Below are 27,133 nucleotides of genomic sequence, written 5' to 3'. Positions count from 1 at the left end.
TAGATGCAAAGGTAGCATGTCAGATTACAATTACATGACCACCAGTACCAATTTAATTTTGGTTCTTTGAGGCTGACAGGAAAAAAAAGGTCCACAAGTTCTTTAGAATTGTTCTCCCTATTATCCAAGGAAAAAGACAAAGCTGCAGAGCAGTCAGAGTTCTGAGTATCCTTTTGGCTTGCAGGTTTTGAATGACCACAGCTCAATTAACACTGACATTCGAGGTAGGCATTCAGTTCCTTGCAAATGTCAGACATCTCCCATGTGGTTTCAGCCTGTCTATTGAAATGCATTCTGCAAGGCACTTCGACAAACTTTTAACACACACCACAGTCTCTCTCATCAGCATTAAGGCAGATGCTTTTCATGATCACCACTGTATTATTTCACTCTTGAGAACTGCTTTCATTTCATACCTATGAACAAAGAGGGTCTGACACTGCACGACAGACCAGATTCAAGAAAACCTGTTGATGCTGACTCTAATACATTTTTAGGCACTTAGTAGTTTAAATCCATTGTCTAACAAGCAACTCATTTCTTTATATATTAAGACGTATGGCCAGCATGCACTCACATGGCAGCCACAGATACTAAGGAAGAACTGAAAGACAGCTGATTCTGCTGTATGTTTCACCCTCAGTAAATTCAGTAACTTTGTTGATACAAGGCCCAGCTTCAACAGGCATTCTAACTACAAAAAACCAGTCCTGATTCAAGTCATCTGCAGAATTTCTGTGGCCAAGTAACTAAAAAAGTCTGTCCTGTATGAAATTGCTTGATATCACAGAAGTCTGAGACTTCACTTCTACTCGGGAATTTTTCAGTCTCTATAATTAGATTTATTTATATCCCTGCAGTACCAGTGCTCTAAAAGCCTATGGTCTAGTAGTTTGGTGCCCAGGCCATCTGAGAACGCAGGCTCAGGCATTTAACTAGTCACTTAAACAGCCATAACTATAAGCTAAACTGATGCATTTAGAATTCAAGGCTACCAAACCTAATCAGTATATTTATGAGGAGCCAGGGAGAACAGCCGAGTTAAACTTAACTCTAAGATCACTGCTTCAGTTTTAATACATCACTAAAAATCCACTTTGAGACCCATACCCGCTCTAAGAGGGTATATTACTTGCTTTCACTGCACTATACTGACATGTCTTGTTCAAAGAGAAGGGGTGCACCTGTTGATGAATATCAAGAGTGCTAATAGCTTTGGATCTTCTGCCAAAGTTTCAGATTTGCTCTGTATGATCCTACAATGTATTTAAACTATTACTTAAGATAAAGAAAATCCTCACAGTCCCACTATTTTATATTCTATCCTAAGTTTAAAGCATTACCTTTTTTTGAACCAACTACATTCTTCTAAAACAGTAAGCGCACATTGACAGGCATTTTAAACAAGTACTTCTTATTTATTCACAATTTAGATAAAGTTTAAGGAAAGACAAAAGAAATACAAAGGACAACATCAAAATGAAAAGGAATTTTAGTGACCGAAGTGAGTTTCTACAGCCAGTGCTCTCCATACATTTCAAAATGTTATCCAAACACTGCAGATGCAGATTTCAAATAAATCCCATAACAAACTGCTATAACTATTCCCTTTGAAATTAAACTGGGAATGGAAGTTAGCCACCTTTTATCTACGAGTACACAAACCACCAAATTCTTTCAGTTTCTGCTTAAAGCCACATTTATCTGGTACAAGATGGATTCTGCAATACATTTTCAAGTAGCATTTTTCATTTTGTCTGAGCTCTGCTATGAAAAAAGTCAGTGTCAACCTTCTGCAGCTTTTGATCTTGCTTGTGAAATATATGCAATTCAGAGCAGTGTCACACTTGCAGCTTGGAGGTATCCTTGGAGATACTGCAACGCTTCTGCATTCAGACTAGTACTCAGCATTGATGGAACCTTAAAACATGATAAAGCAGAAGTGTAAATGTGTGTATACATTAAACTACTGCTATAACCTGTTAATCACTGTGTCAACATACAGTACAAAGTCAAATGACATCCTGAGAGCAGCAGTTTTTCATTGTGAAAGCAGTTGCTGGAATTACAATTCCTGATGCTGACAGTTTTATGTACTACTTATCTGAATCAAATATGAAAGAAGAGTAGAGAAAACCTTCAATTATTAAAGCAGATATTTGGATGCAGCCGACATCAGGTCTCAGGGAATCTTTACTTACCAAAGTCTTGAACGAAACGAAGACCCTACGGGTTAAAACAGTTAACTGTAAACTTAACTTGTTAAATTTAACATGAGTTGCCTGGAATTTCCTGAGTACATACAACTGAGCTGGAGATTAAGTACTAGTTATATACTGACAAGTGGATAAATTTTCATTTAAGAAATGGCATATTTAAGCTTATTGCTAAAATAATTAACATGAAAATATGGCTCTTCTAACGTTACTAGGGAAAAAAACCTTACAAAAGCTATATTCCATTAAAGAATAAAAGAGAGCAATACCTTGAATTCTGGTTATGACATACTTCATTTTGCTGATTATCAAACATTAGCAAAAGAGACCCATTATCAAAAAAAGCATTTCTTCTCTGTAGAATTTAGCATTAGCATGCCGTCTATAAAAGTCACCTACCCTGCCTGGGCATGCTGTAGACAGTTTGTGAAGAGACTGTGCCAGATGGATTCTAGGATTGTTCACCATTTGACCTACAGGATCGTGTTCTTTTTTTCCAGCAAAGGCTAGCTGAGAGAATGCAGTCTGATATCCTGGAGTATCTTCTATATCAATGAAGTGTTCTTCATCAGGGATAGTGTCATCCTCAGGCAGTTCAAAGAGGCCAATGAGGGCCTGCAGCAAAGGAGTCCTATATGTAAAGAGGGGAGGAAAAAAACTGAGTGCTTAAAATACGTTAGGACAGGGTGTATTTTACACGAACGTTCAAATTACTTGGAACCCTTTACAGTTTAGCCCTTGCAGGTACTTGCTTAGCTACTGAAATTGTAAGTGCCCAATCTAAGTTGGACTTGAAGAATTGTGGATCTACGTATTTTACAGTCATAATGGAGGTGCTCACATTAAAAGCATGAACAATGTCTTTATTTTTTATCAGGTCAAATTGTCATGAAACATACCTAAGAAAAGCAATTCTTTTTCCAGATCACACCTTTTCTCTAAGTAAATTAAAAAAAAAAAAAAAAAAAAAAAAAAAAAAAAAAAAAAAGAGTTCTAGTTCAGGCATCCAGTTATTGTCATTAAATTCAGGCTACCTGACATCCTAGACTGACTTACAATCTTCCCAGGTAGCTTTCCCCCAAATTCTACTGTCAAGCTGAGAATTTACAGTCTCTCTGTCAGGTTATGAGTATGCTCAGGTCTCCTGACTAGCAGAACAGTTACAAGTCAAAACTGGGCCTAGCTTTTCAGAAAGAATACAAGCTAAAAGAAAGTAGTGTATTTTCTTAAATGCAGTCCTAGCTAGCCCAGTGAGTGCTACCTCCATCACAAAAATCTCAAACCAGTTCTGGCATTCGCTTTGAGAAGAGTTTTATTTGTTGAGAAAAGGAAGCGGTAAGAAAAGCCTGAAACTCAGCCTCATAATAGCAAGCGTGCAGAAATCACAATGGAGTTTATTTGAAGAATATATTTTGATGATAGCTCCCATTTTAAAAAAAATGATCAAATAGCCTCACTTGAAGAAGTGTTCTACATACCACAGCTTGGTGTACTCAGTGTCCATCATAGGAGGACATTCTGTTAGTATTTTTGTAATGCCAACAGCACAGATTTTCTTTTCAACTTGACCAGACACTTTCTGGATTTCAGGAATTATAATTTTCTCCAAAACCATTCCAAACATCCTGTTATGACATTAAAAGTATTAGAAAGCCTTATCAGCCTTACAGTGACAAAAGAAAACCAGAAACAATATGAATCACTAGGAAAAAGAGAAAACCAGATAATTCACTGTTGCAGTGGATGCCTAGTAGAAATTTGAGCGTACAAACTTTTCACAAAGGGAAAGGAATAAAAACATCACTATTTCCTTTTTATGACCTGCTTAAGATATTAATATCTTGAAATATCACTGTGGAACTGTGGGCAGCAAATCATAAAAATTGCTAGATGACAAAGTCAATCACGTTAGAAGAAACATTTGGCTAGTCAAATTAGTGACAAATGCAGTTTGTAATTTTAGCTGAAGGAGACAACTATTTCCTACTTTAAAAGTAAAAATTACACACCAGTCTTAAATAATAATGATGATAATAATAATAATAATACACAATAATATAATCATACTAACTTTGGCTGTATGCTGTCAAATATTTCCTGCAGAGCTAATGCTCCATATTTTATGCAGTACAAGTTAATGAAGACTAGGAAACCTGTAACAAGAAAAAGGTCAAATTAGAACTTGACACAAAACCAAAAGAACAGCTTTAGAGTCAGCAGCAAAATACATTCTAACAAGTTTTTCAAGATTACAGAAATGGCAGTCTTTATAAATGTTCAGTTTTAGTGAAGTACATTGACTTTCTACCTTGAAGTTTGCCTAAAAACTGCTGATCTTTTCATGTACTGCAATGCACTAAAACATGGCAGTAAGACAACTAGGACAAGATTCAGTCCTTTTCCCTCTTACAGCAGCTATAAAGCATTAGAAAAGCCATCTGCAAATTTTTCAGATCAAGGACCAAGATAACTCTCCAATGCTTTTAGCTGAAAACTTCATGCAATGCAGTTTTTCAGATCAGTTGTGAATCCCTTTGCATGGCCTTTGTACCAAAGCACAGATGCAATGCATTAAAAGCACCACTTAAAGTTTGTTTGTGGAAGACCATTATAAGCAATCCTATCCTTCTTGCTCCTATCAGGTGGCATTAACCAGATTTTATAGGATTAAGTAATAGACATTGCATAATTTGTGTAGTAATAGTATCATTAAAATAATTTAATCAGTATGACAGTAATCTTCCTGTTATAGCAGGAATAACCAGAATATGCATTTCAACAATTTGTCACAGCTTTGCTAGTTTAACATAAAACATAAAATAACTTAAGTCATATTAAGGCAGAATGACACAAATTTATAGAATATTTAACAGTAATAACAACTATATGTAACAAAAGGAAGTGCGATCAGTATTACTGTGTTGTGTGACAGTGAAAGTTTGCTGCTATTAGTTGAAGATTAAATGGAGACACTTTCAGATAATGATATAGCGCAGAATAAGAAAGTAAGAGGAATACAGAAGTTTGTTTTTTTTCTTCCTTATTTTAGTTCTATTCCTTCAGTTTTCATGAAGTAAGTGTCACCTGCTGTGGCAACTGCCCTATATGTCACCCTTGATTACACAAATAATTTGAAGCAAGTCACTGATGTTAAGAGTCACTACTATCCCTTCATCCACATAATCACAGGACATGATAGGATACTTATTAAGTACAGCTGCATGTTCTAAACTGTTGCCATGACCAGCACTGAAGCTCTTCGCATAGCAAGGAACTTACTTTTAATAAATTTTGTTGTTTTGGAATTTTGAAGTCTTTGGAATAGAAGAATGAAGATCTGCTTCCTGTATTGGTCTACTGATTCACTGGAAATTTAAAAGAATAGTTATTCAATTCATACTAGGATTTTACTAATGTCACTTCACAGAAAACATGTATAGAATTGTTCAAATCTATTTTACTGATAAATGTGACATTTTTCAGTTGTTTAACTATGAAGTGTACAAACATACCAAATATTAAAGTCTACAGAAATTAGTTTTGAATGTAATTTCAACTCATACTCACGGAGGCATATGCTCTATAATACTGTTTAGAAGATAGAATCCTTGATGGTCATTAGCTTTAGAGGCAATCAACTTCTGGAAGACACCTAACAATCCAGGCTGTAAACAAAGCAGATATAAAACTCTATACAATAGTTCTTCATACATGACCTACCAGAAAGTTGGCCCTTACCATCTAAGCCAACACAAAAGCTTTCATAACCTAAACCAGGATTCTGTTTCTGCAGTTAAGGACAAGGAAGACAGATTTCTGTTGGGACCAAGTGATGTTCCTTTGAGCATTAAGATTAACTTTGATCAAATGAACACCAAAGCCAATTCGAACATGCATGTCTGCTTCATCAATGGCATTGTCTAATCAAGTCTGACTATAGCAGATCATGCAGCAGAAATAACAGAAGTTAAGTATGCAGAATAAATCTTCCACTGAATTCACTAATCCTCACATCTCCCAGCATTTTGGCTCCTCCTCACTCACTCTTCTCAAGACTATTCTGAGCAGAAGCTCTGAGAGTTTTCCTGATCCACAGGTGTTCAACATGAGGCAAATGAGACAGAAAAATTGTGGAAACTTACCTACTTGCAAAAACTAAGTGCAGGAATTTTACATCTTAATTGACAAAAGCATGACAGTCTAGGATTTATATCTTACCCACATAATGGAAAAGCATCCAAAAAGCCTGCATTCATAGTATTTTTTTGTCTTTCTATGTAAGCACCATTAAAAGTATAAGCACAGATTCTGCACAAATCCAGCTATTCACTGAAGGAGAAAGTTCCCCATAATTTTTAATCTTAAATCAACATGTCTAGAGGCATACACTGTGACTAAATCAATCGAACTTACAATTTTGTCAGCAGCAGCACTTGCTATTGTATTGGCACCCCGCTCTAAATAAGCCTGCAGAAGTCGGACCAAAGGAGGAATGTTTCCTGTCCTTTCCCATAATACTGGCTGAAGTAGATGAGGAAACAATGCCATATAGGATGATGGGATTTCATTTTTATGCATTTCTAGAAGTAGGGACATCACTTGAAACACATATGGAATGAACTCTGGAAAAGAATTGATGACATTTACAAATTCAACAAATACGGTCACTGTTAAATCCTAGGAACCACATATCTATGGACTGAACCTACAATTTTATGATATTAACTCAAAGATTCCAACAAATAAAACCTTTGAGAAATGTATGGCTTCCCAAATGTAATTATTAAAAAAATTTGCAAGCATTGTATATATGCAATTTCTATTTGTTAATGTTTCAGAATATGGAAAACAAACCACTAGAAACAATACAATATAATTAAGAAAAATAATAGGAAGCTTTAGAGTAGTAATTGTTAGGTATCTTAAAAATACAGTTTGTTTAAAAAAAAATTAATACAGTTGATGTACCCTATGGAACAACTCAAACACTAAAAGTTTATCAGGACTGTGAACACGCTGTGTTCTTACTTGGATTTCCTGTGTTACAGAAAAACTACCATGAGGTAAATCATAGCCACCAATTATAATAGAGAGCACAAGCACTTACTGATTTTAATTTACCTTGCACATCATTCTGTAGTATCTCAGTGAACACCATAAACAAAGCCTCTTCAAAGCTTCCAACTGCATCAGGGTTTGCTTTGCACGTTATCCTTATCGACAAGCATATTGATTCAAACATGTAATGGTTAAAGTGAGGTTTGCTTGGATTCTAAAAACAAGTTATAAACAGATAAATCAACCCAAACTTGCAGCCAAGTCATTTATTTAGCAACCTATATTTTTTTATTTCAACTGAAGTCTAAAGTAGCAATTGGGAATAAGGATACTTATGATTTATTTATTAATATACTAATGAAATTAATTCCATAGACAAAAGCAAGCATAAAAACCTTTAAAGCATAAAGGAGGGGTGACTTTTATGAATATTTTAAAGAAAATAAGTGTTTTCCAGCTCTATATAAACTAACAAGCAGTTGAGCATCACAAAACAAAAACTGGAAAAAATTATTTTTCAGTCCTGTAAATGTCTAGTCAATTCTTTATGGAATGCTTCTTATACTCTGCAGCTAAGTTTAAACTATACATAGTAGAAGTTTTTTGGATAGTTGATGAAGGTATTCTAAAGCATTCCCTACTGTCAATGTTCAAGAATATTAGCCCAGCCCGAACAAAAAACTAAGAGAATTGTACCCACCAAAAGCAGAGTAATTTATTTAATTTATTCCTACATTTCAGTGCCTAAATTTATTATTAGCCTCAGAAGCTTCATGGAGAAAGAATAAAGGAGTTGTGAGAAAAACAGATTACTGTCATGATGGCCTCTGCACAAGCAAACCTTTATGCTAGAACAAATTAGTATTACAGAAAGATTTCATACACTGTTTCCAAATTTCAGATGAGAGCAGGGGAGAATGATTTGAAAGTATGTCCTAGAAAGAAAACAGGACTTTACTGGAAGGCTGTTTTAACTTATTTTAGTCAAAAAAATACTGAAAAATTTACAGTATTCTAACAGAACACAAACAACAAGGTATATATAAATCTTTAGAAAGGCTACTCTAAAAGGTAAAAGTGAACATTTTGCTCAGATAGCCTGTTTGTTTACCTTACTGACAGCCAGCAGTTTCTGTGTAAGCTGTGTGATGACAGAAGGGATATATGGAATTATGGATTCCTGTAGCAAAGAAAAACTCCTCATGATGGCTGCAAATAAATTAAAAGTATTATCTTCTGGAGACAAACATACACTTCAGTCATCCATTATATGCCTAAATCCTTTACCTTTGAAAGTAAAATACTTATTAAATCAGAGCCCAAGGAATTAGGTACAGGAAGAAAGAGCATCTGCTGCAAAAGCAATCAATCTATCATCATGACAAAGGATAAAACAAAGCCTCATTATCCCCATTCTATTGACTAAGCACAGAAGATTAAGCAACTTTGCGAAGACCATCATTCATCCTGGGCAAGTCTCAAATCTTGGCATACTATTAGCCGTAACCCACTCAGATCTCCTACTGACACTGCTCAGGTAGCTGTCCTGACTACAAAGACTACCATTTGAGAAATAATTTGTCACAATACCATTAGGTTTAGTGTTTCTCTTTGGTACCATAAATTTAGTCAAAGATGACTTAATATAGCCCAGTAAATAACTGCAGGCTGTGCATACCTCTTTAGGATGTTTGCATAAATTAGACTTTTCAAATAATAATTTCAGTACCCTCTAACTATAAGCCTTTACCTCAAGTCAACAAAGTTACTCTTATATTGCAGAACACATAAAACATTTACCTTTCATAATATATTCATTTTCAGATGAGCCAGGAAGCGTCAGTGCTTTAAAAAGGTTTGTTAATAGCACTTCCACGAATGGTGCCATTTCTGCAGCTGTAATGCTGTTAAGTAAAACACAGCTCTTTAATGATTAAAGATATTCACAAACTTCAAGCATTTTGCAATATTGTAATAATAAGAAATAAAAGATCCCCTGCAGATATTTCTCATCCTTAATGGACAAAACCTACATAGCAATGAATTTGTTTCTGCTTGAAAACTTACAGGGTAGTATTATTTGTCCCTCTCATGGTAAACAGTCTTTCAAGAGCATGGGCTGCGTAGGTATGGACCACAATACTTTCTGCTTGAAGATGATTGATTAAGAGAGGAATAGATACCAACAGTTGTTCTTTAGGTACCTACAAAAATATAGCAACAAATTATACATATGTTACATAAAAATACAGATGGTTCAACACTACAGCATAACCACTCTCAGCTCATCAGCTACAAACTGAAAGCTTGTCAGAGGAAGAAATCTTAGAAGGCTTCTCCAGTTGCTAAATCACACCTTGACAACCAAAAGATACCCATTTCTGTCATCGCCTGTATACTTCCCCCAAACATCAATGTTACATTTGATTGTCAGTAAGTGCATATATTCCTAATGCATATTTCTTTTTCCATTTTACTTTGTCTTAAGAAAGACTAAGTAAACCAAGTTTATCAAGTATCAAAATTAAAAAAAAAAAGTCACAGATATTCCCTAAGAGATGAATAAAGAAAATCTAAATTTAGAAAGAATACACAATGTAATTTCTTACTGCATCTCACAAACCAGAAAAGGTAAAGGACAAAGTTGCTGTACGCTCTTTAACAACTACTGCAATGATACGAGCAATCAAGTATATTTAGACTAACATTCACTTGAAAAAAGTCTGAATGTGTCACAGAGCTAAGCATGCTAAGATGTTCAGTGCTCCCACAGCATATGGAGAACATATAGACTACATGTTAATTGGATATTTATAACAATATCATTCACTTTCAAAACTGAAAATTCAGCATGAAGTGTTATATGTGACTATCAAACACCTGTTGAGTTAACATATGGCCAAGTAAGATAAATTAGGCTTGGCAAGTATAAAGTAACAAACTACAATATGTTTTTACCATAAGAGTAAAGGAAAAACTTACTTGGTTTCTAAAAATCATGATATATTTGATACCATCTGCTTTTAGCACAGGGAATTCATTCACTGCAATAGAAAAATATGTGAATTTTGTTGATCCTTTTCATATAAATGCGATTACTGAACATATACTATATACAGAGGTGACATTAAGTCATGATTTTCCCCCTCAAAAATAACACACACAATGTTTTTCTACATTGCTTAGTTTCTGCATTTCTGTACGGCACTGTTAGACAGAATCTCAGTTTTAGGCACAAATCACACCCCAGCACCATTAAGTGTAGAGTCCAACTCTTTCACATTAAATTTCTCCTTCTGGCTCTGATTTTAACAGCCTCCAATTACATATTCCAAGACAACCCACTACGTTCCAAATATGATAAGATAATTGCTGAAGCATAAAATAAATTATGTGGCTTAAATCTAGACATCCATAATCTCACCAATATGGGCTGATACAGGCTACGACCTAGCCTTTAGTATTTTAACTTCTCAGGGTTTTGTATAGCACAGAAGTTTGCCATAACATCTCAAATACAGAAATCAAATTACTTTGATTCAATGAGTTTAAGCACGTAGCTGACAGCAACCATGTGTGTACATGCTCTGATCTTGTGGATAGCATGTGGTAATCCACCTTTGTTTAAAAGCTCATTCATTGCTGGCCAAAAAAATTTGAGTAACATCTGACCCACGGGAAGTAAAGTCTTCTGTCTCAGAGATTATGGTGATATATGAGTGCTTGTGCCTTAAGAAACAACAGTCACTGTCAAGATTGTAGATATATCACAAAAAAACGCCGTATCAAAATTAACATTAACTTACCACTAGCAGACTTTAAGTCAGGTTGAATGTGATTCACAAAGAATTCTGTCAGATTAACAAGTTCATTGGCTTGTGTTATTCCATGCTAGAAAAACAAAAACCAAAACAACTCTGTTTTTAGATGCTGACCTTCAGCTCATTTTCTTACTCATTTTTAAGTGCTTTTAATAAAAGGAATCTGAAATGTGCATGCACATGATGAGATCGTTGAAACTGCCTCTTTAGTAGAGAGCTATCCAATTTCTTTTTCTTAATGTTTTTAAGTATCTAGGTTTTAGCTGTAGCACTACTGAGGTTCAAAGTTACCAGCTCTGAGTTGAGGAATAATAGCATGTAACACAGTAATAATCAACCAAAATTTTACACAGAAAGTATCTTACTAACTTGATACTTTTTTTGTGATAGGCCTTTTAAAAAGAAAAAGTTTAGGAGTCAAACTCCAATTCTGAATTACAGCAGCAAAATAACGACTACTGAGTTTTCTCTTATGAAAAATGCAACTGATATTTAAACCAGGATTTTCAGATGGATATGTATCAATCAAGTGTTCTAAGCGAAGTTATCCCATATTTGCTACGAAGTAGCACAGAAAAAGAAAGATGTACAACTTAACAGTTTTCTAATTGCTAGAAGACTCTGGTTCACATTACACAACACTTACAGGTAATTGCTGTGCAGTAGTACACAACTAGAGTTTCAGGAAAAGACTGAGAACCTTCAGCAAAATTGCATAAAGACACTGTACAACATGTTTTACTATGTTTGCCTCAAATCTGTCTTGTAAAGCCACTGAAATTTGAACTGTAATAACATTTAAAATATTTATTAGTATATTAAAATCTGTTCTGTAGGACATCTGATACAATGCTAGTTTCCAAATACAGTTTAGCTTACGTGTGGCTTTTCAATATATCCAGCCTATTAGTTGCTTTCTCCCAAACAAGTAATGAGATCCATTTCCAGCCATCATTAGTATCCACATGCCATTTCCAAATCATAAACACTCAAATAACAGGAAACATTGGGAAATATAATGACAAGAACTGTAACAGTCACTTAAATTCCTTCTAGTCTGCTTAACACTTCTGATCTTCTTCTGTAAAGCTAAATTTGGCCTTCCATGGCTTACAAACTCTGGCTCAGTACCATTTAAATGCTCAGCGGTTCTAGAATCAAGCTAATTTTGTTTCTTCATATGGCTGCTTCATACATGCTAATAAGACCTGCCAAACGGTCACACATGGCTGTTGACTTTGCCCAACCTATCTCAAGATCAGATATCACCAAATTACAAACTGTGATAGGATTACATAATGGACAACTTTTAACTTTATCAACATTAAACTACTACAAATAGTTACTCCCAAGCTGAAGCAGCATAAAATGAATTGCAGTCCTCATGTACACTATAATATTTGAATGCATATGGATTAAAACAAATAGAATGTAAAAGTACCTTCTGTGTTTGAGCTTTGGATGCCAAAGACGTAACAAGGTAAATAGCTGCATCTTTGTGCTTCCAGTTAACAGATGGATTCTTTGCATATTCTTGCAGCATAGAATTAACATATCCAGAAAAAATCCCTGTCACAGGTCCTTCAAAAAATTTGCACAAGCCTCTGACTAGATCACAAGCTGCTCTACGCCTGGTGTCAATATCTGCATGAGAACCAAAGATTCTTTGGATATGAGAAAGTATACAGCTTTTCATATTAATAAACATAATAATAAAAATTAATAGTAACATACAGCTTCTCAAGTTACAGCCATACCTTATGTTAATTATTGCAATCGTCCACACTGATGCTTAAGAACACATTTAAGTTTTTACTTACTGTCATAATAGGGACTATTTGTACAACAAAAAGAGGAATGGACACCTACCAATACTGCACGCATATTCACAGGTTTTAGTGCCCTCTAAATAAAGTTGCAGTAAGAATGCAGGGGGAGGCTTTTTACTATCTCAGCAATTATGCACCCGAATGTACTGGGTCTGGTGGGATGGAGTTAATTTTCTGCATAGCAGCCCATATGGTGCTGTGTTTTGTACTGGTGACTAAAACTGTTGATAACACCCCAGTGTTTTGGCTGTTGCTGAAGAGTGCTTGCACAGTGTCAAGGCTTTCTCTTTTTCCTGCTCTGCCTTCCCACCAAGTAGGCTGGGGGTGGGCAAGAAGCTGGAAGGGGACACAACCTGGATAGCTGATCCAAACCGACCAAACGGATATTCCATGCCATGTAATGTCATGCTCAGCAATAAAAACTGAGGGGAAAGGGGTTTTGGGGAGGTAGCCATTGCTTAGGCACAGGCTGGGCATCAATCTAATTGTGGGAGGTGGTAAGTCATTGACTTCCCTCTCTCTCCCCACCCCCTTCTCTTTTCTTCCTCTTTCACTTTTTTCACTTAAACCTTTTTTATCTCTAGCCTTTATCTCTATCACGAGTCTTCTCACTTTTACTCTTCCTATTTTCTCCCCCATCCCATTGCAGCAGGGTGCAGAATGAGCGAGCTGTTGTGTGGTCCTTAGCTGCTGGCCCATCACACCAAATCAGTACATTTTTGTTAAAAAAAAAAAAAAAATCTGTAAAAATTCCTTGTTTCAAGAAAGGAAAAAAAACCCAGTCAGTTGGCCTTTAATACAATATACTAACAGAAGGGACAGAAGGAAAATAAAGCAAGTCAATTTAAATGCAACAGAGGACATTTCTAAAGTAATCTCTCAAGAACACAAATACTTCTTGCCTTAATTCTCTTAAAAGCAGAAATAGCTAACAAAGAAAAGCTTCACAAATACCTAAAATGCAGCCAATCCTGGATAAGAATCGTATAATGTTTGCTTGAAAAAAGTTCAAAATAATTTTCCTCCAATTTTTTCCTCCATTGCACGTGTACAGTAATTTCTTAAATCTATCGTGAAGTGTCATTAATCTAGAAGTCTCCATCAGTAAATTGTAAGTGACACAGAACTGCATATACAGAATTGTCACACAGATCTGGATTTGGTTCCTTTGTGCTCTGACCTGGCTGAAAACCAGACAGCTACAATCAGAAAATCAAGTAGCTCTGTTCACACAGCACTGTGTTTTCAGGACAGTTACTGTATTGGTTTGAACACAGTGCCGGCATACAAGGGCTGGCTGGTGCCCAGCTGGCTTGATCACAGATTTGTATGCAACACCAGTCAGAATTTCAGTTTAAACATGATAGACTACTAAATGCAGGCACAGTCTCTCCATGTTATTTAAAACTCTGCACATAGGAACTAAATACACAACGTGGCTACTATTCAGCATTGACTTACAGGCTATATTTGCTGAAATGAGAATGTGTGCAGTGCAGGAGACATACCAATCCAATTAAGGAAAAAACCCTATAAAAACATTGTTCAAAACAAAAAGACACTGTGATGGGCACATCATGACAGTAGACTTGATCAAAAACTGGATAAAATCTATTGGGCGGGGGGGGTGTGGAACCTTCCCAATGTCAAAAATAAGTTATAAAAGCTTCAGTAATTGCTTCAGCTCTTTAGAGCTATATTTAAAGACCAAGTATTCTTAGTATAAATCTGTGGATTACCGGATCCTTCCAAATCCCTTCTTATATATTCTTCAGAATTATCTTCAAATGCTTCTTCATCAGCCGCTGAAAATATAAAATACATAGAAGTTTACATACTGAGGTGTCTGTTTTTTATGGTAAAAAGGTGTATTATTATTAACTTATTTTTTCCAAGTACTATTCTATAACATTAATAGAAATTAATCAAAAATATCTAGCCAGACTAGCCTGTTCAGCTTGCTCCTGCCCCACAAATTAGTCTTTCGTATTCATGAGCTGATGTATTCCCGATTTAAAGAAAGAAAGAAAGAAAGAAAGAAAGAAAGAAAGAAAGAAAGAAAGAAAGAAAGAAAGAAAGAAAGAAAGAAAGAAAGAAAGAAAGAAAGAAAGAAAGAAAGAAAGAAAGTAAGTTCAACACTAAGTGTATGCAGAGAGGCTTCCAGAGGCATAGACTTAAGAGTGAGAAGCTTCTTATCACTGCATTTTAGATACCAGGATCAATATGAGCCCATCAAAACTTCGAGAAATAAACATTACAAATTAGTAGGCCTGATATCCATGCCTATTTAGACTCCCTGAATTATTCTGACACTCACTTTAAACATGAAAACTTATTGGTGGCACATGACCTAGACTTCCTATACTTTTCAATTTGAGATCACAGTAAGACAGAAAAATTAAAAGATATATTCATACAATTCTACAAAGCCCATAGGACAGCAATCTATTGTAGAAACTTCGTTTTGAATCTAATACTAAAGTATACAAGAGGTAATCCTCAATTCTTAGTCCTGCAAAGCAACAAATCATTACAATTACAGCTAGATTTTATTGTGTCTTTGAAAACTTAAGACTCAAAAAGTTACCTCTAAATTCCATATTGGGAACAATAACTTTTTCACAGATGCTTGTCAATGTGTTCTGGTCTTCAAACAGATGCTTGTAATGTGGCCTCTCACAAACTGAGGCCAGAAACTGGATCGCATTACTAACCAGCTAGAACAACACAAACAGAACACATACAGTTTTAGCATGACTGACCAATTTATAATTCATTACCAAACTTGACAAGATCAGTTTATAACAACTTACCAAGTCATATTTCACTTCCTGGCCTGTTGTGACTAACAGATTCCAGATTGCTGTTACAAAACGTGGCAGGTAGGGCTGGAATTCTTCATCGTATTTTTGAGCATATAAAGCAGCATTATCACAAATTTGTGATTTCAAGAGCTCCAGTAATCCAGCTTCCTCTTCATCCTCACATAAAACAAAACTAAGAACTTAAGCATCCAAATTTCAACACTACTAAATATTAAAAGTATCAAACATATTTGAAGGAAATATTTACACTATTATTTTACCACGTTCTAAACAGGTCAAAGAAACCCCTCTCACGCCCCTAGAATTAATGTATTTTGCTGATTTGTACCAGAACTGCACTGCAAGTTATAAATCATACCTACATTTCAAATGAAAGTACTATGCACTTCAAATCATTTAGACCTGATAAAATTTGTCATGAAATTAATTTACAAACGTAATAGGAAAAAGACAACACAAGGCATTGAAAAAGTATGCTTAGAAGACATCGTATTTGCTACTTTAAATTAGAATAGTTGTAAAAGTAGTTCCCTCTCCTTCCCCATACCAGCACACATACTTGTGGAACCACAAAGCAAAGTGAATTGGGAAATTGAGCTGGAATAAAAAAAACAAAAACAAAACAAAACACACCAACCAAAAATCCCCCGAATCCAACCAAACACCACCCCAGTTATGTCTACCTCTCACCCCCTAATCCCCACCTTTCAGTTTTAACGCATATCACTTCCTGACTCAGTTCAGCACACAGCTGCAGGAATGTCTGTGCTGGGCAACAGCCCACAGACACAAGAGAAAAGAGCAGCAAAGCTCCTTTTACCAGCAGCATTAGCCTAAAACCATGAAACTATAGCACAGGATACACTTAAGATGCCTCCCTACGTATTGTAAAGAACTTTATGGAGTTGCTTTGGCTCCATCATGTGGCAAACTATTGTACTGTAGCTGGAAGACATCAGCATTTAAAATGCAGAAAGCATGCACAAAATTAATTTGAGCTTTGATGATCTGGTATCATCTTTCAGCTGTGAAAGTAGTAATTCTTAGACAAAGACAGCAAATGCTAAACTAAAGTACTTGAGGATGTCATGCCTTCTATGTTCAACTGTTTCAAGTTCTTCAGGATACCCTGTTTTCTAAAACAGTGTGTGAACCAGCTGAAAGGTATAGAAGACCTGAGCACTGTGACTAATTTAATGATCAGGTTACTTCAGCAGACATCCTTGAAGGAATCTACTCATTGATGAGTATCTGCAATTTGATTTTTGTGCACAGTTGGGTATACCTGTAACTGAGATACAACTTCAAGAACTCAAATCTCTTAGACAACAGGGCAACTTCTCTTAAATCCCATTTCCTTATAGTCATTCTACTCCTTTGTTTACCCAACAAAGAAAACATTGCATTGTTCGCAGTTAGACCTAAGTTCTCAGTCAATCCTCTCTACTACACAGAGGCAAACCAGGAGGTTTATGCAGTACTTACATCAGTCTGCAAAAGTTTATTATCTAAAGTTAAAAGACTATGAAAATTTGTCATCCACGTTTCCATGTTATCTTCAAAAAACTCCGGAAGATCCTGTGAAGGAAAAGCATAAATTTACATTTTAATTTCTGATTGCACTGCTTAAATAACATACCTACATTGTAAGTAGTATGTATCAACCTTAAAATCTACTGAGGGACAACAAAGTGTGGAAAACAATCTTCAAAATGAAACACTACCCCCTCCCCCCAAATGAAATCCCTCCAGACAGAGGCTTTGGAATACAGTATTTCCAAATAAACTACTTACTTACACCCTATACAACCTACAGTTTTATAAAGAACAAACCTTATTGCCTCTTACTCTCAGAACAAGAAAGCACAAGCCTCCCTTTTAACTCCAGCTTGTTCTTTTGCCCAATATGGAAGAACAGCCCAAGCAATCAAGGCATGATCATCACACTTCACAGACTTATGTTTGTGTTGAGACACTAAATATATGTCACCTCAGCAAAGCAGCTTTTTACCATTTTCATATTGTGCATTTATTTAATAGTGTTAGAAATTTAGATCTCATTTCAAAACAAAAAAGCCCCACACTGCTACTAATAGCATCACTTACCAGAATTACTTGCTACTATAGTGATATTGGAGCTACTAGTTTTAACTGACTTTGATCTACAGGACTGAGTTCATGTCGGTACAGACATATTTATAAAGCAGCACAGTTAAGTACAAACTCAGGCATTTGACTTCTGTCTTTCACAACTCATACTTGGAGAGTTACCCATAGAACACCTCCTTGCTATGACAGGAGCTTAGACTCTCTTGAACTTTTGTTTAGATAGGGCCAAGCTAACATGTTAATTAACCCCATCCTTACTGTGCCTTTACTCCAGCGTTGATGCAGACTGTCAACTTTTATTTTTGCGATAAAGCATGGCCTTAAAGGCTGCCTCAAATGGATCCTATAAATAAGAGCATAACAGCTTCGTGAGATCAAAGCAGAACTATTAGAAGAACGAGATTCACCTGAAAATTTAAACTGTAGAACAGCTTCGCAATTAGAATGAGAGAAGAAAAGAGAACCTTCAAAGCACTAGCATCATTTGCATGCGTGCTGCAAAGTTCAATAGTTGCCTAGAAAAAGACATAAGATTCAGTCAAGTAACACACACACACACAAACCACATTGACATGTAACTTTTTTTTTTTTAAAGCTAGAATATATAGTTCCTTTTCTTCCCCTTATTGATCCTGTCAGGTCTCATTTCATGACTTTAGTTTGAACCTCACTAATAGTTTCAAAGCAACTATTCTTAAGTTTTCATTTTACAGGCATTCACAACAAGCAATTCAGAATGTTAAAATTGGTTTAGAAATGATTCAACAAGAAATACCTTAAAGAGATTTGTCAGGGGCAAAGCAAAAGCATCAAGGACAAGTTTGATCTCTGTCCACAATTCATTTGACTTAAATTCATGGCGGTACCTGACAAGTCAAAGAGAAATACAAGAAAAATAGAATACTGTTTTCACATTTATTATGAAATTAACTTGCATACAATTAATTTTTTGTACTGAACCTTGAAACAAATACTATCAAGTAAACAAGAACTAAACAACACAGTTCAAGACCATGCAAGGTGTACAATTTGGTAACCACTTAAAGTCTTTTTAAAAAGTCAATAAGCATAAGTAGAAGCCACAACTGTAGACTTCGTAAATCTACAAAATTAAAGTCATACGGTAAAAATTTAGAGTTGAACAAAAATTTTACAATCCATATACTAACGCCCTTATTTCCAATACCTTTTAAACAACGAGTGAGCAGTGCGAAGGACCCCGTTAATGACGTGGAAATCTCCACTTTGAAAGCGATTCACCATTTCTGTCAGTAAGTCTGGCCATTTCTGAGGAAAGTCTTCCCGACCAATAATACTAATAGCATCACTTAACTGGAAAGGAAACATAACCATTGCACGATACAATAGCAGGCTCCTCATTACAAAAAACACAGCAGTCATGCCAGATGTTGCAAGTATCTGAGAAAATGCTTGTTATTCTTGTCAGATTCAAAAATCATTGGGTTAAATATCTACTACTTTTCACCACAAATAAATAAATCTCACTTTAAATTCAATGAGTACAGATTCTCACTTTCTAGCATTACTGTATTTAACTGCCTAATGCTAGAACCTAGCTACAAGATTATACAGTAATTGCCTTTTTAAAAAAATAAAAATTAAAGTAGGTGGAAGTAGCTATAACAATATACTCCAAGTTATTTGGATTGGGATGACCTCATTGGTAAGGGAACTGAGCTCTGCCAATCACCAGAGCCTCTAGACATGCTTAGAACATTCCAAAAGTCTCATGGACACAATCAGGAAGTGACATTACCTGCTTTTGAATTTGTTCTGGGCTGCTAAGCATCAAGGGCACTATGTTGGCTTTAATGGCTATCCTGTCTGATTCACATATTTTGTTCGGTTCATCCTCAACCTAAAATTAAAACAATAATTAAGTCATGGGCATATCAGTATACCCTAGGCAACAAGCAAATATCAGCATTCCAGAAACCAATTGCTTATACTGAGTTATGTAACTATTACATTATTAAAGAAACTAAGAAGATCTGTTAAAGACATTGCCTACAATGAATCTATAACAGTGGTACCTGAAAAAAGCTGAAAGAAATTACATCTTTCTGTAAAAACCTGAACTAGTTTTTTCTCTAATGGTTACTTTTCAAATCATCAATTCAGCAGTAGTAAGGGTGGATACATATGCCAATAACATACAAAGTTTAACCAATAGTCTGCTCTTCCACCACACCAAGTCACATCTCTGTCCTCATTTCTGCCAACCTCAAAGATTTACTTTGTGCAAGCTGCCTGAAGCCATACTTTCTAGAAACTGTACATGAAGATGGAGGTTACACAATCAAAACCATAACATTAAGAGTTATCCAATCAGTTCAAAATATCAATCAGTTCAAAGTCCAGTCAGTCAGTAGTGCCAAGTGGTAGTAAATTACAAAGTTTCTACTAAAGAAATAAAATTAGAAGGAGGCTCATCACCAAGCAGCGACAGCAGCTATAGTCATATTATCTGTGATGACAGCACTGAAGTTCAGAAACCTAAAAATTATCGAGCAATTAAAAGAGGTAAGCACTTCCAGAGAGTAATTCAATGATCTTAAGATGCCTTAAACCAGATGGCACTACTACCATCCTTCTCACCTCCCTTCCACCATCTTCCCATAAACTTAAAAAAAAAAGTAGCAATTTCAAAATTTGAGTTATGCTTAGCTGTAACACCAGTCACAAGTGGTGCTCCCCAGGGCTCAGTACTGGGGCCAGTTCTGTTTCATACCTTTATCAGTGATTTGGAGGAGGGGATTGAATGCACCCTCAGTAAGTTTACAGATGACACCAAGTTGGGTGGGAGTGTTGATCTGCTCAAGGGTAGGAAGGCTCTACAGAGGAATCTGGACAGGCTGGATTGATGGGTCGAGGCCAACTGTACGAGGTTCAACAAGGCCAAGTGCCAGGTCCTGCATTTGGGTCACAGCAACCCCATGCAGTGCTACAGGCTTGGGGAAGAGTGATGGAAAACCGCCCAGCAGAAAAGGACCTGGGGGTGCTGGTCAACAGCTGGCTGAATACGAGCCGGCAGTGTGCCCAGGTGGCCAAGAAGGCCAACGGCATCCTGGCCTGTATCAGAAATAGTGTGGCCAGCAGGACCAGGGAAGGGATCATTCCCCTGTACTCAGCACTGGTGAGGCCACACCTCCAATACTATGTTCAGTTTTGGGACCCTCACTACAAGACAGACATTGAGGTGCTAGAGTATGTCCAAAGAGCAATGAAGCTGGTGAAGGGTCTAGAGCACAAGTCTTAAGAGGAGCGGCTGAGGGAACCAGGGTTGTTTAGTCTGGAGAACAGGAGGCTCAGGGGAGACCTTATTGCTCTCTACAACTACCTGAAAGGAGACTGTAGTGACGTGGGTGTCTGTTTCTTCTCCCAAGTAAGAAGTGATAGGATGAGAAGAAATGGCTTTGAGTTGCACCAGGGGAGGTTTAGACTGGATATTAGGAAAAATTTATTCAGCAAAAGGGTTGTCAAGCATTGGAACAGGCTGCCCAGGGAAGTGGTGGAGTCACCATTCCTGGAGGTATTTAAAGGATGTGTAGATAGAATCATTGAATGGGGGTGCGTTTAGTGGTGGACTTCGTAGTGCTAGGTTAACGGATGGACTTGATCTAAAAGGTCTTTTCCAACCTAAATGATTCTATGATTCTCTAAACAAGCAGTTATAAAAATAAGACAGAGAACTTGCTTTTCCTCTTCTATCACATTGCACTGAATCAGAAGAACGTACAGAATCATTATATATACATAAAAAAACACAAAAAGAAGATAATCTTTAAAACCTAAGCTTTACAAGTTTATATGATGTGAAAGGCAGCAATAACTACCAGGCAAGCTCCGAGCAGGGAAGCAGGACTTACTGCTATACATTTAGATAGAGGACAGAGGTGGTAGAGAGATCAGCAACAGCAAATCCTACTACAGAGTTAGTTATGAGATTTTTCTAAGAACTTAGACCTTTTTACAAAACATGAGAGGCAGCACATAGATAAGTATTCTGTACATACTTAAAAAATAAATTAAAAAAAGCAAACTCTTCACTCACTCCAGAAGTGCCCTGTACATCTGACTCTCCAGGCTCTACCAAATTGAAGTCCTTGAATAGGCAAAACCCTTTTACTTCCACTAAACTTTGTATCAGTCAAGTTCAAGGCTGCTAAATTAAACAATGTAATCTAGGTAAGCTAGCCTCATGGCTGTATTTTATGCTCATGCAGCTGCTCTTGAAATGAAAGCTCCAATTTTGGACAAAACAATGCGCTTGAAGCCACACAGCAATCATAATAGCCCTCTGGATGCACTTACTGCATAGCATCTCCACCTACTCCAACACAAAATCTCATCCTGAATTACATCAGCAATCCATAAAAAAGAAGCCACTTACAAATTTTCCTTAACAGAACATTACTACTACTTACAATATACTACAGATAAAGATGCAATTTGGGAGAAATGGCTGAGAATACAGTATTACAGAAACAAAGTTCTAGAAATTTCATGCCAGACTGAATGTGCTCATCTGATCAAACATATAACCAGATTTAGGACTGCTATAGCTTCTTAATATTAGTATGAGGGGGAGGGGAGAAATCACATGCAAATTTGTAAATAGGTACCAGCCAAGGTGTAATGACAGAATACTTACTAGTTTCCCTGCAGTAAAGCAACTATACATTTGATATTTTTCAGATACAAACAGTACTTTCAGTGAGACAAAGTATAAATAGTATCAACTAAAACCTCTCATCACAGAAGCAGTTGAGCTCTCAAATGTTAATATTTTCTACCATAAATTAAATTTCATGAACGCTGAAAGCTCTGAATCAAAAAATGTTTCTGACCTCTTCAAAGCAAAGGATAAAATGGGATTAAAAGCAATACTTCTATCTGACATCTACAAACACTTCTAAGTGTTAAACTGGCAAGGCCACCAAAATAAACTGTCCCACACTATTCTATGCCCCAGAAGCATTTACATGAAAGAAGCTAGTATCATCACTTTCAGCTGTAGTGCTGGCTTGAAATGTTTCTAACACCACAACAATAGATCCAGACCAAATTGGCCAGCTCATGTGTATAGACACTTCACAATCACTTCAGTTTAAATAATATTACTGTTAGTTAAATGAGCTTTAAATGTTGTGCTTCTGCAAAATATGCCTATAATATTAGAGAATATTATTTGTTCATCATTTTACCACCCAGGTCTAGGTTTTTTTAATAGAATGGACCCCAACGGTCCAGGTTGTAGTCCCTCATCAGTAAATTACACCTTGTGTTTGTTCTCTGAATGATCTACTTTCTTTCACAGAGTACAAACATACACACATTCTTCAAGGTTACTGTAGAATATCTTATTGTAGCTTAAAGGGATTACCAAATCTTACTCACTAGGATACCTACAATTCTCCAGTTCCTTTTAATATAGTTCTTGAACGTTACAGATGCACAAACTTTGATGACATTTTCCTGTGATTTCTCCAGCAGCGTTAAGAGCAACAATGGATAATTCTGGCTTCCTTCAACTGACTCAAGAAACTTTTCCGCTGTAAGAGAATATACTAAGGTTAGCAAAAGCTGAACTGATTTTTCTAATGGGAGTCCTATGATTCCTCAAGCGTCTATTTAAAATAATCGATGCATGAGCACTTCCCCAGACTTTCACAAGAACAGAAACACAGAACAAGTCTGACAAAAGGTACCATAGCTTCTTTACTACTAAGCTGTTTAATGCTTCTGCTATTAACAAAAGCTCTCAATTCAAAGCAGAATGTGGAAATACTGCCTCCTCACCATTTTTAAAAGCCATAACCTGACAGAAATAAATCCTGGTTTAATGTGAACAGCAGCACTGTTTTAAATAACAATGGTACAAAAAAAATAAATCAAGAATATAGGAAAATAGAATTACAAAAAGCAAACAAAAATTTATATTTATAGCCATCCTTCATTAGTTTTTTTGGATTTTGTTTTAAAAGGATACTGAGTTTGCTATAGAGAGACAGAAGAGCCAAAAAGAAACTAAACTTTTCTGGTCACTCATGAGAATCACTTACCAGGACGCCTTATAGCAGGATCTGGATCTAGTGTTTTCTTCAGATACTCAGTTAAAGTCTGTAAATTGGCATCACTCAGCTCCATTTTGGCAGAACCTAAAACCCACAGGTAGTTTTGTTATAAATACAGACCAAAAAAATCTATCGTATAAGCTACACATATGCAAAACTAGATTCCACAGAAGACACACATCAGCGCTTTCTGACTATACCTCATAAAGCATGGTCCTATCTTGTACATCTCATCCAATAAAACAACAGCTAGTGTGCACCAAGCACAAACTAGAAAACATTACATTTCTTCAACTACATGTAACTGTTATTGTCTAGTTTAGTGAAACCAAACTCCTTGAACAGGATCACACGTCCAGCAAACCACCAGGTACAGCCAAAAGATGATCTCTTGCCCTTTCAGGACAATAAGAGTTTGGTTTTGCTTTTGAGAACTACTGTCAGCCCCAGAAACCTGTTCCCGGTTGAAAAAGCTGAATAGTTCTGCCCTACATAATTGTAAATAGAACAATTCAAAGTGTATTGGAGAGTCAAGGCTTGTTTAAAATTAAATATTCATTATCAAATAAAACTCTCAACAGAAAATGATTTTTTTTATAAAGAGACAAAAGACTGCAAAGCCAGAGAGTTTCTCCGCCTTGTAAAATTAACTTAGATTAGGGTGGGAGTTAATTTAAACTGCAATACTTATTACAGAATAACTCTGTGCAATAAGTCTAAATTACTCCTCTGTAGTAATCCTCCCACATACATTCTCCTACTTACCACAGTGATACATTAACTTCACAGCTTTAATTGGAATAATTAAAATTACAGTAACACTAAAACAGCAGCCAGACATGCTTTAATGGGCATGTTGTTGCTCAGGATATCATCATCAATTCTGCCCATCTTTCTTACCACCAGCAGCACAGTTCACTCACTACAAAAGTAATGAGGAAGCAAAGATTTCCATTTTTTTCTCTGGAGTTTCTAATTAGTAAGACAGACTGAAATTTGCCTGTCCCACTTCGGATTTGTTTTATGTTGATTATCAGTGCAACAAATACAGTTTCTATTTAAGCACGCTTGCAAAGGCAATGAGTTTTAGTGACATGTTTTCTACTTTAACTATGGCATCGATATCATTAAAAGAGATAGCAAGAGTATCTTCTTGAATTAGATGAATGTTAATAAGTAATTGAGACACCAACATATTTTGCAAAAAGTAAAAATCCACCTAAAGAGTCCTGCCTCCCATGTTTCACTCCCCTTCCTTTTTGGGATTACTTGCCTGTAGTCTTGTTCACCAATTCACATCAACCAACAAAATTCCAATTAAGTACAGCATAAGCAAACAGCACCAATAATAGCCGGCTCATCTGTTCTACAAAATGGCCTGTGCATCATTACTATGGTGTTGAAACTAATACTGAAGTCTTCCATAATTAAAAAATAAAAATTATCTGCTCCAGGGAAGTTTGTACAGCTGAGGTGCAAACCAGTGCAGAAATCACTTATTAAGACTAAACTTGACTCAAATGGGAAACCAATCTGTAAAAGGAGACAATAACCCTGAATAGCCTTTTACAAATCCTTCACATACATATGTAATATAGGGGCCCATGCAAAAAATAGACACCTCAAGCTGACTGAGAGTTTACTCTGAAGGCCAAACACAAAGATTTGAATGCATTACTCAATCTCTCATGCAAAAGGATAAATATTTTCACCTGCTACCTACTTACTCTTAGTTCCTTCTCCTCCTCTAGCTATTCACCTAGTTTGTTTTCCACTACAAAAAAACTGGTGGTACTTGCTAGAGCGATATGATGCTTTTTGCTATGTTGTGACATATGCCTCCTGAAAAGGCCACAAAAAATAAGAATATTTTCAGACCACCTCTCCAGAAGAAAACCCATAAAATGTGCCTAATGCACTAACTGCTTTAGTCAAATTAATGACAGACCACCTATGGAAAAAAAAACCAAACGAAAGAAAAACCCAACCAAAAACCTGCTGTCCTCCAAGCCTCACACTGTGAAGAACTTCCAATAGCTCTGTTCCCACATTCATTCACCACAGCACTTACCAAACACCGTCTACATGCCTAAGGATGTTTACGGTCCCGATTTTATGGGAAAGATTATCTTTACACCGTACTGAAGACCTTAAAGCTCACTTTCCGCTTCGCCAAAGCGCAGGGGTCAGGAGACGAGCACCAACCGGCCGCGGGAGCAGGAGCCAGGACCCAGGACCCATCACACCGCCCACTCGCGCCGCTTCCCTACAGCCCAGAGGGCCAGGCCACCCGTGACGCGCCCAGCAGCCCTGCCGCCGGGACGGGGAGAGGAGCCCTCCAGGCCCGCCCACCAGCGGGGCTGCCCCCGCTCCCGCTCCCCCACGGGGGCGGCCCAGCCCCCTCCCGCCGCCTCAGCCCTGCACGCCCCGGCGCTTCCCCCGTCCCATCCCCGCCGCCTGCCCGGCCTGAAGCCGCCGGGGGGTTTATCCGAAGGACGGGGCCGCTCCGTCCCGCCCGCCACCGCCGCCAGACTGCGCCTCCCCCGCGGCGGCGCTCACGCTGTCTCATGTGGCGGCGCCCCGGCTCGGCTGCGGCCCCCGCAAGGCGGGCCCAGGGGCAGGCCCGGCTGCCTGCCCACCCCCGCCGGGCCGGGCCGGACCGGACCGGGCCGGGCCGGGCTGGGGGCAGCGCGGGCTGTCGGCCGCGGCGGGGGAGCCCCAACCGCCCTCAGACTAACTTGCTCCCCTCCCCCTCCCCGCCACCTCCAGACTAGCAGCGGCGGAAGCCAATGAGGAAAGCACGCTGCTCAGCCCCGGAGACCGCGGGCCAATCGCGAGCCGCGGAAGGCGGGCCGAAGCACCCCAGCATGGTGAGCTGCGCCTCTCGCTGCGCCGCGGGCCCAACGTCCGAGCCCGGCGCGGAGCGGAGCGGCGGCCGGCTGCGGACCGTGCGGGCCGCCGGGCTGCGGGGCCGCCCCACCGCCAGCATCGCCGGGCGGCGCGGCCCAGCCTCACCTGGCGACTCCCCCCCGGCGGCAGCGGCGGCGGCTCCGAGAGCTCCGGCTGCGCTTCACATTCAAACTGCGGTGAGAGGGCGCGGCGGCGGCGGCACCGTGACCGCATCACGCAGGGCGGCGACACCGTTCCGCCGCCGGGCCAATCAGCGGCCTCTCCTTC

The 27,133-nt window shown here is 37.8% G+C and overlaps 1 protein-coding gene across 3 annotated transcripts; it reads right to left on the bottom strand.

Moving 5' to 3' along the window:
• Nucleotides 1–1,397: 1,397 nt before the first annotated feature.
• CSE1L (chromosome segregation 1 like) lies at nt 1,398–27,095 on the bottom strand. 3 transcript variants are annotated; one of them, XM_075018955.1, is made up of 25 exons: nt 26,972–27,095; nt 23,945–24,040; nt 23,292–23,434; nt 19,636–19,737; nt 19,045–19,190; nt 18,634–18,724; nt 18,266–18,373; nt 17,235–17,327; nt 15,738–15,905; nt 15,512–15,641; nt 14,664–14,729; nt 12,537–12,739; nt 11,081–11,165; nt 10,257–10,318; nt 9,342–9,478; nt 9,075–9,178; nt 8,386–8,483; nt 7,338–7,488; nt 6,630–6,838; nt 5,784–5,881; nt 5,496–5,581; nt 4,288–4,369; nt 3,695–3,841; nt 2,616–2,847; nt 1,398–1,920 (listed from the first exon to the last, which is right to left on the bottom strand). In XM_075018955.1, the coding sequence occupies exons 2-25, from the start codon at nt 24,027–24,029 to the stop codon at nt 1,831–1,833; spliced, it is 2,916 nt and encodes a 971-aa protein (XP_074875056.1). In that variant the 5' UTR covers nt 24,030–24,040; nt 26,972–27,095; the 3' UTR covers nt 1,398–1,830. The 3 variants fall into 3 exon arrangements, with proteins under 3 accessions (XP_074875056.1, XP_074875049.1, XP_074875063.1); XM_075018948.1 differs by lacking the exon at nt 26,972–27,095 and adding an exon at nt 26,516–26,613; XM_075018962.1 differs by lacking the exon at nt 26,972–27,095 and adding an exon at nt 26,028–26,305.
• Between the last annotated feature and the right edge of the window lie 38 nt (nt 27,096–27,133).

Source organism: Buteo buteo, chromosome 2 (assembly GCF_964188355.1).
Source record: "Buteo buteo chromosome 2, bButBut1.hap1.1, whole genome shotgun sequence".
NCBI classification, from domain to species: Eukaryota; Metazoa; Chordata; class Aves; order Accipitriformes; family Accipitridae; genus Buteo; species Buteo buteo.
Note: the sequence above shows the minus strand (reverse complement) of the source record. Positions and strands in the feature narration are given on the sequence as shown.

Excerpts from the sequence above, each read along its gene's own strand:
- CSE1L (XM_075018948.1), bottom strand. Across the intron at positions 12,740-14,663 it reads AAGGGATTTGGAAGGATCCG|ATATTGACACCAGGCGTAGA; the intron begins GTAATCCACAGA and ends GTTCTCATGCAG. Across the intron at positions 3,842-4,287 it reads TTTGACAGCATACAGCCAAA|GATGTTTGGAATGGTTTTGG; the intron begins GTTAGTATGATT and ends ATGTCATAACAG.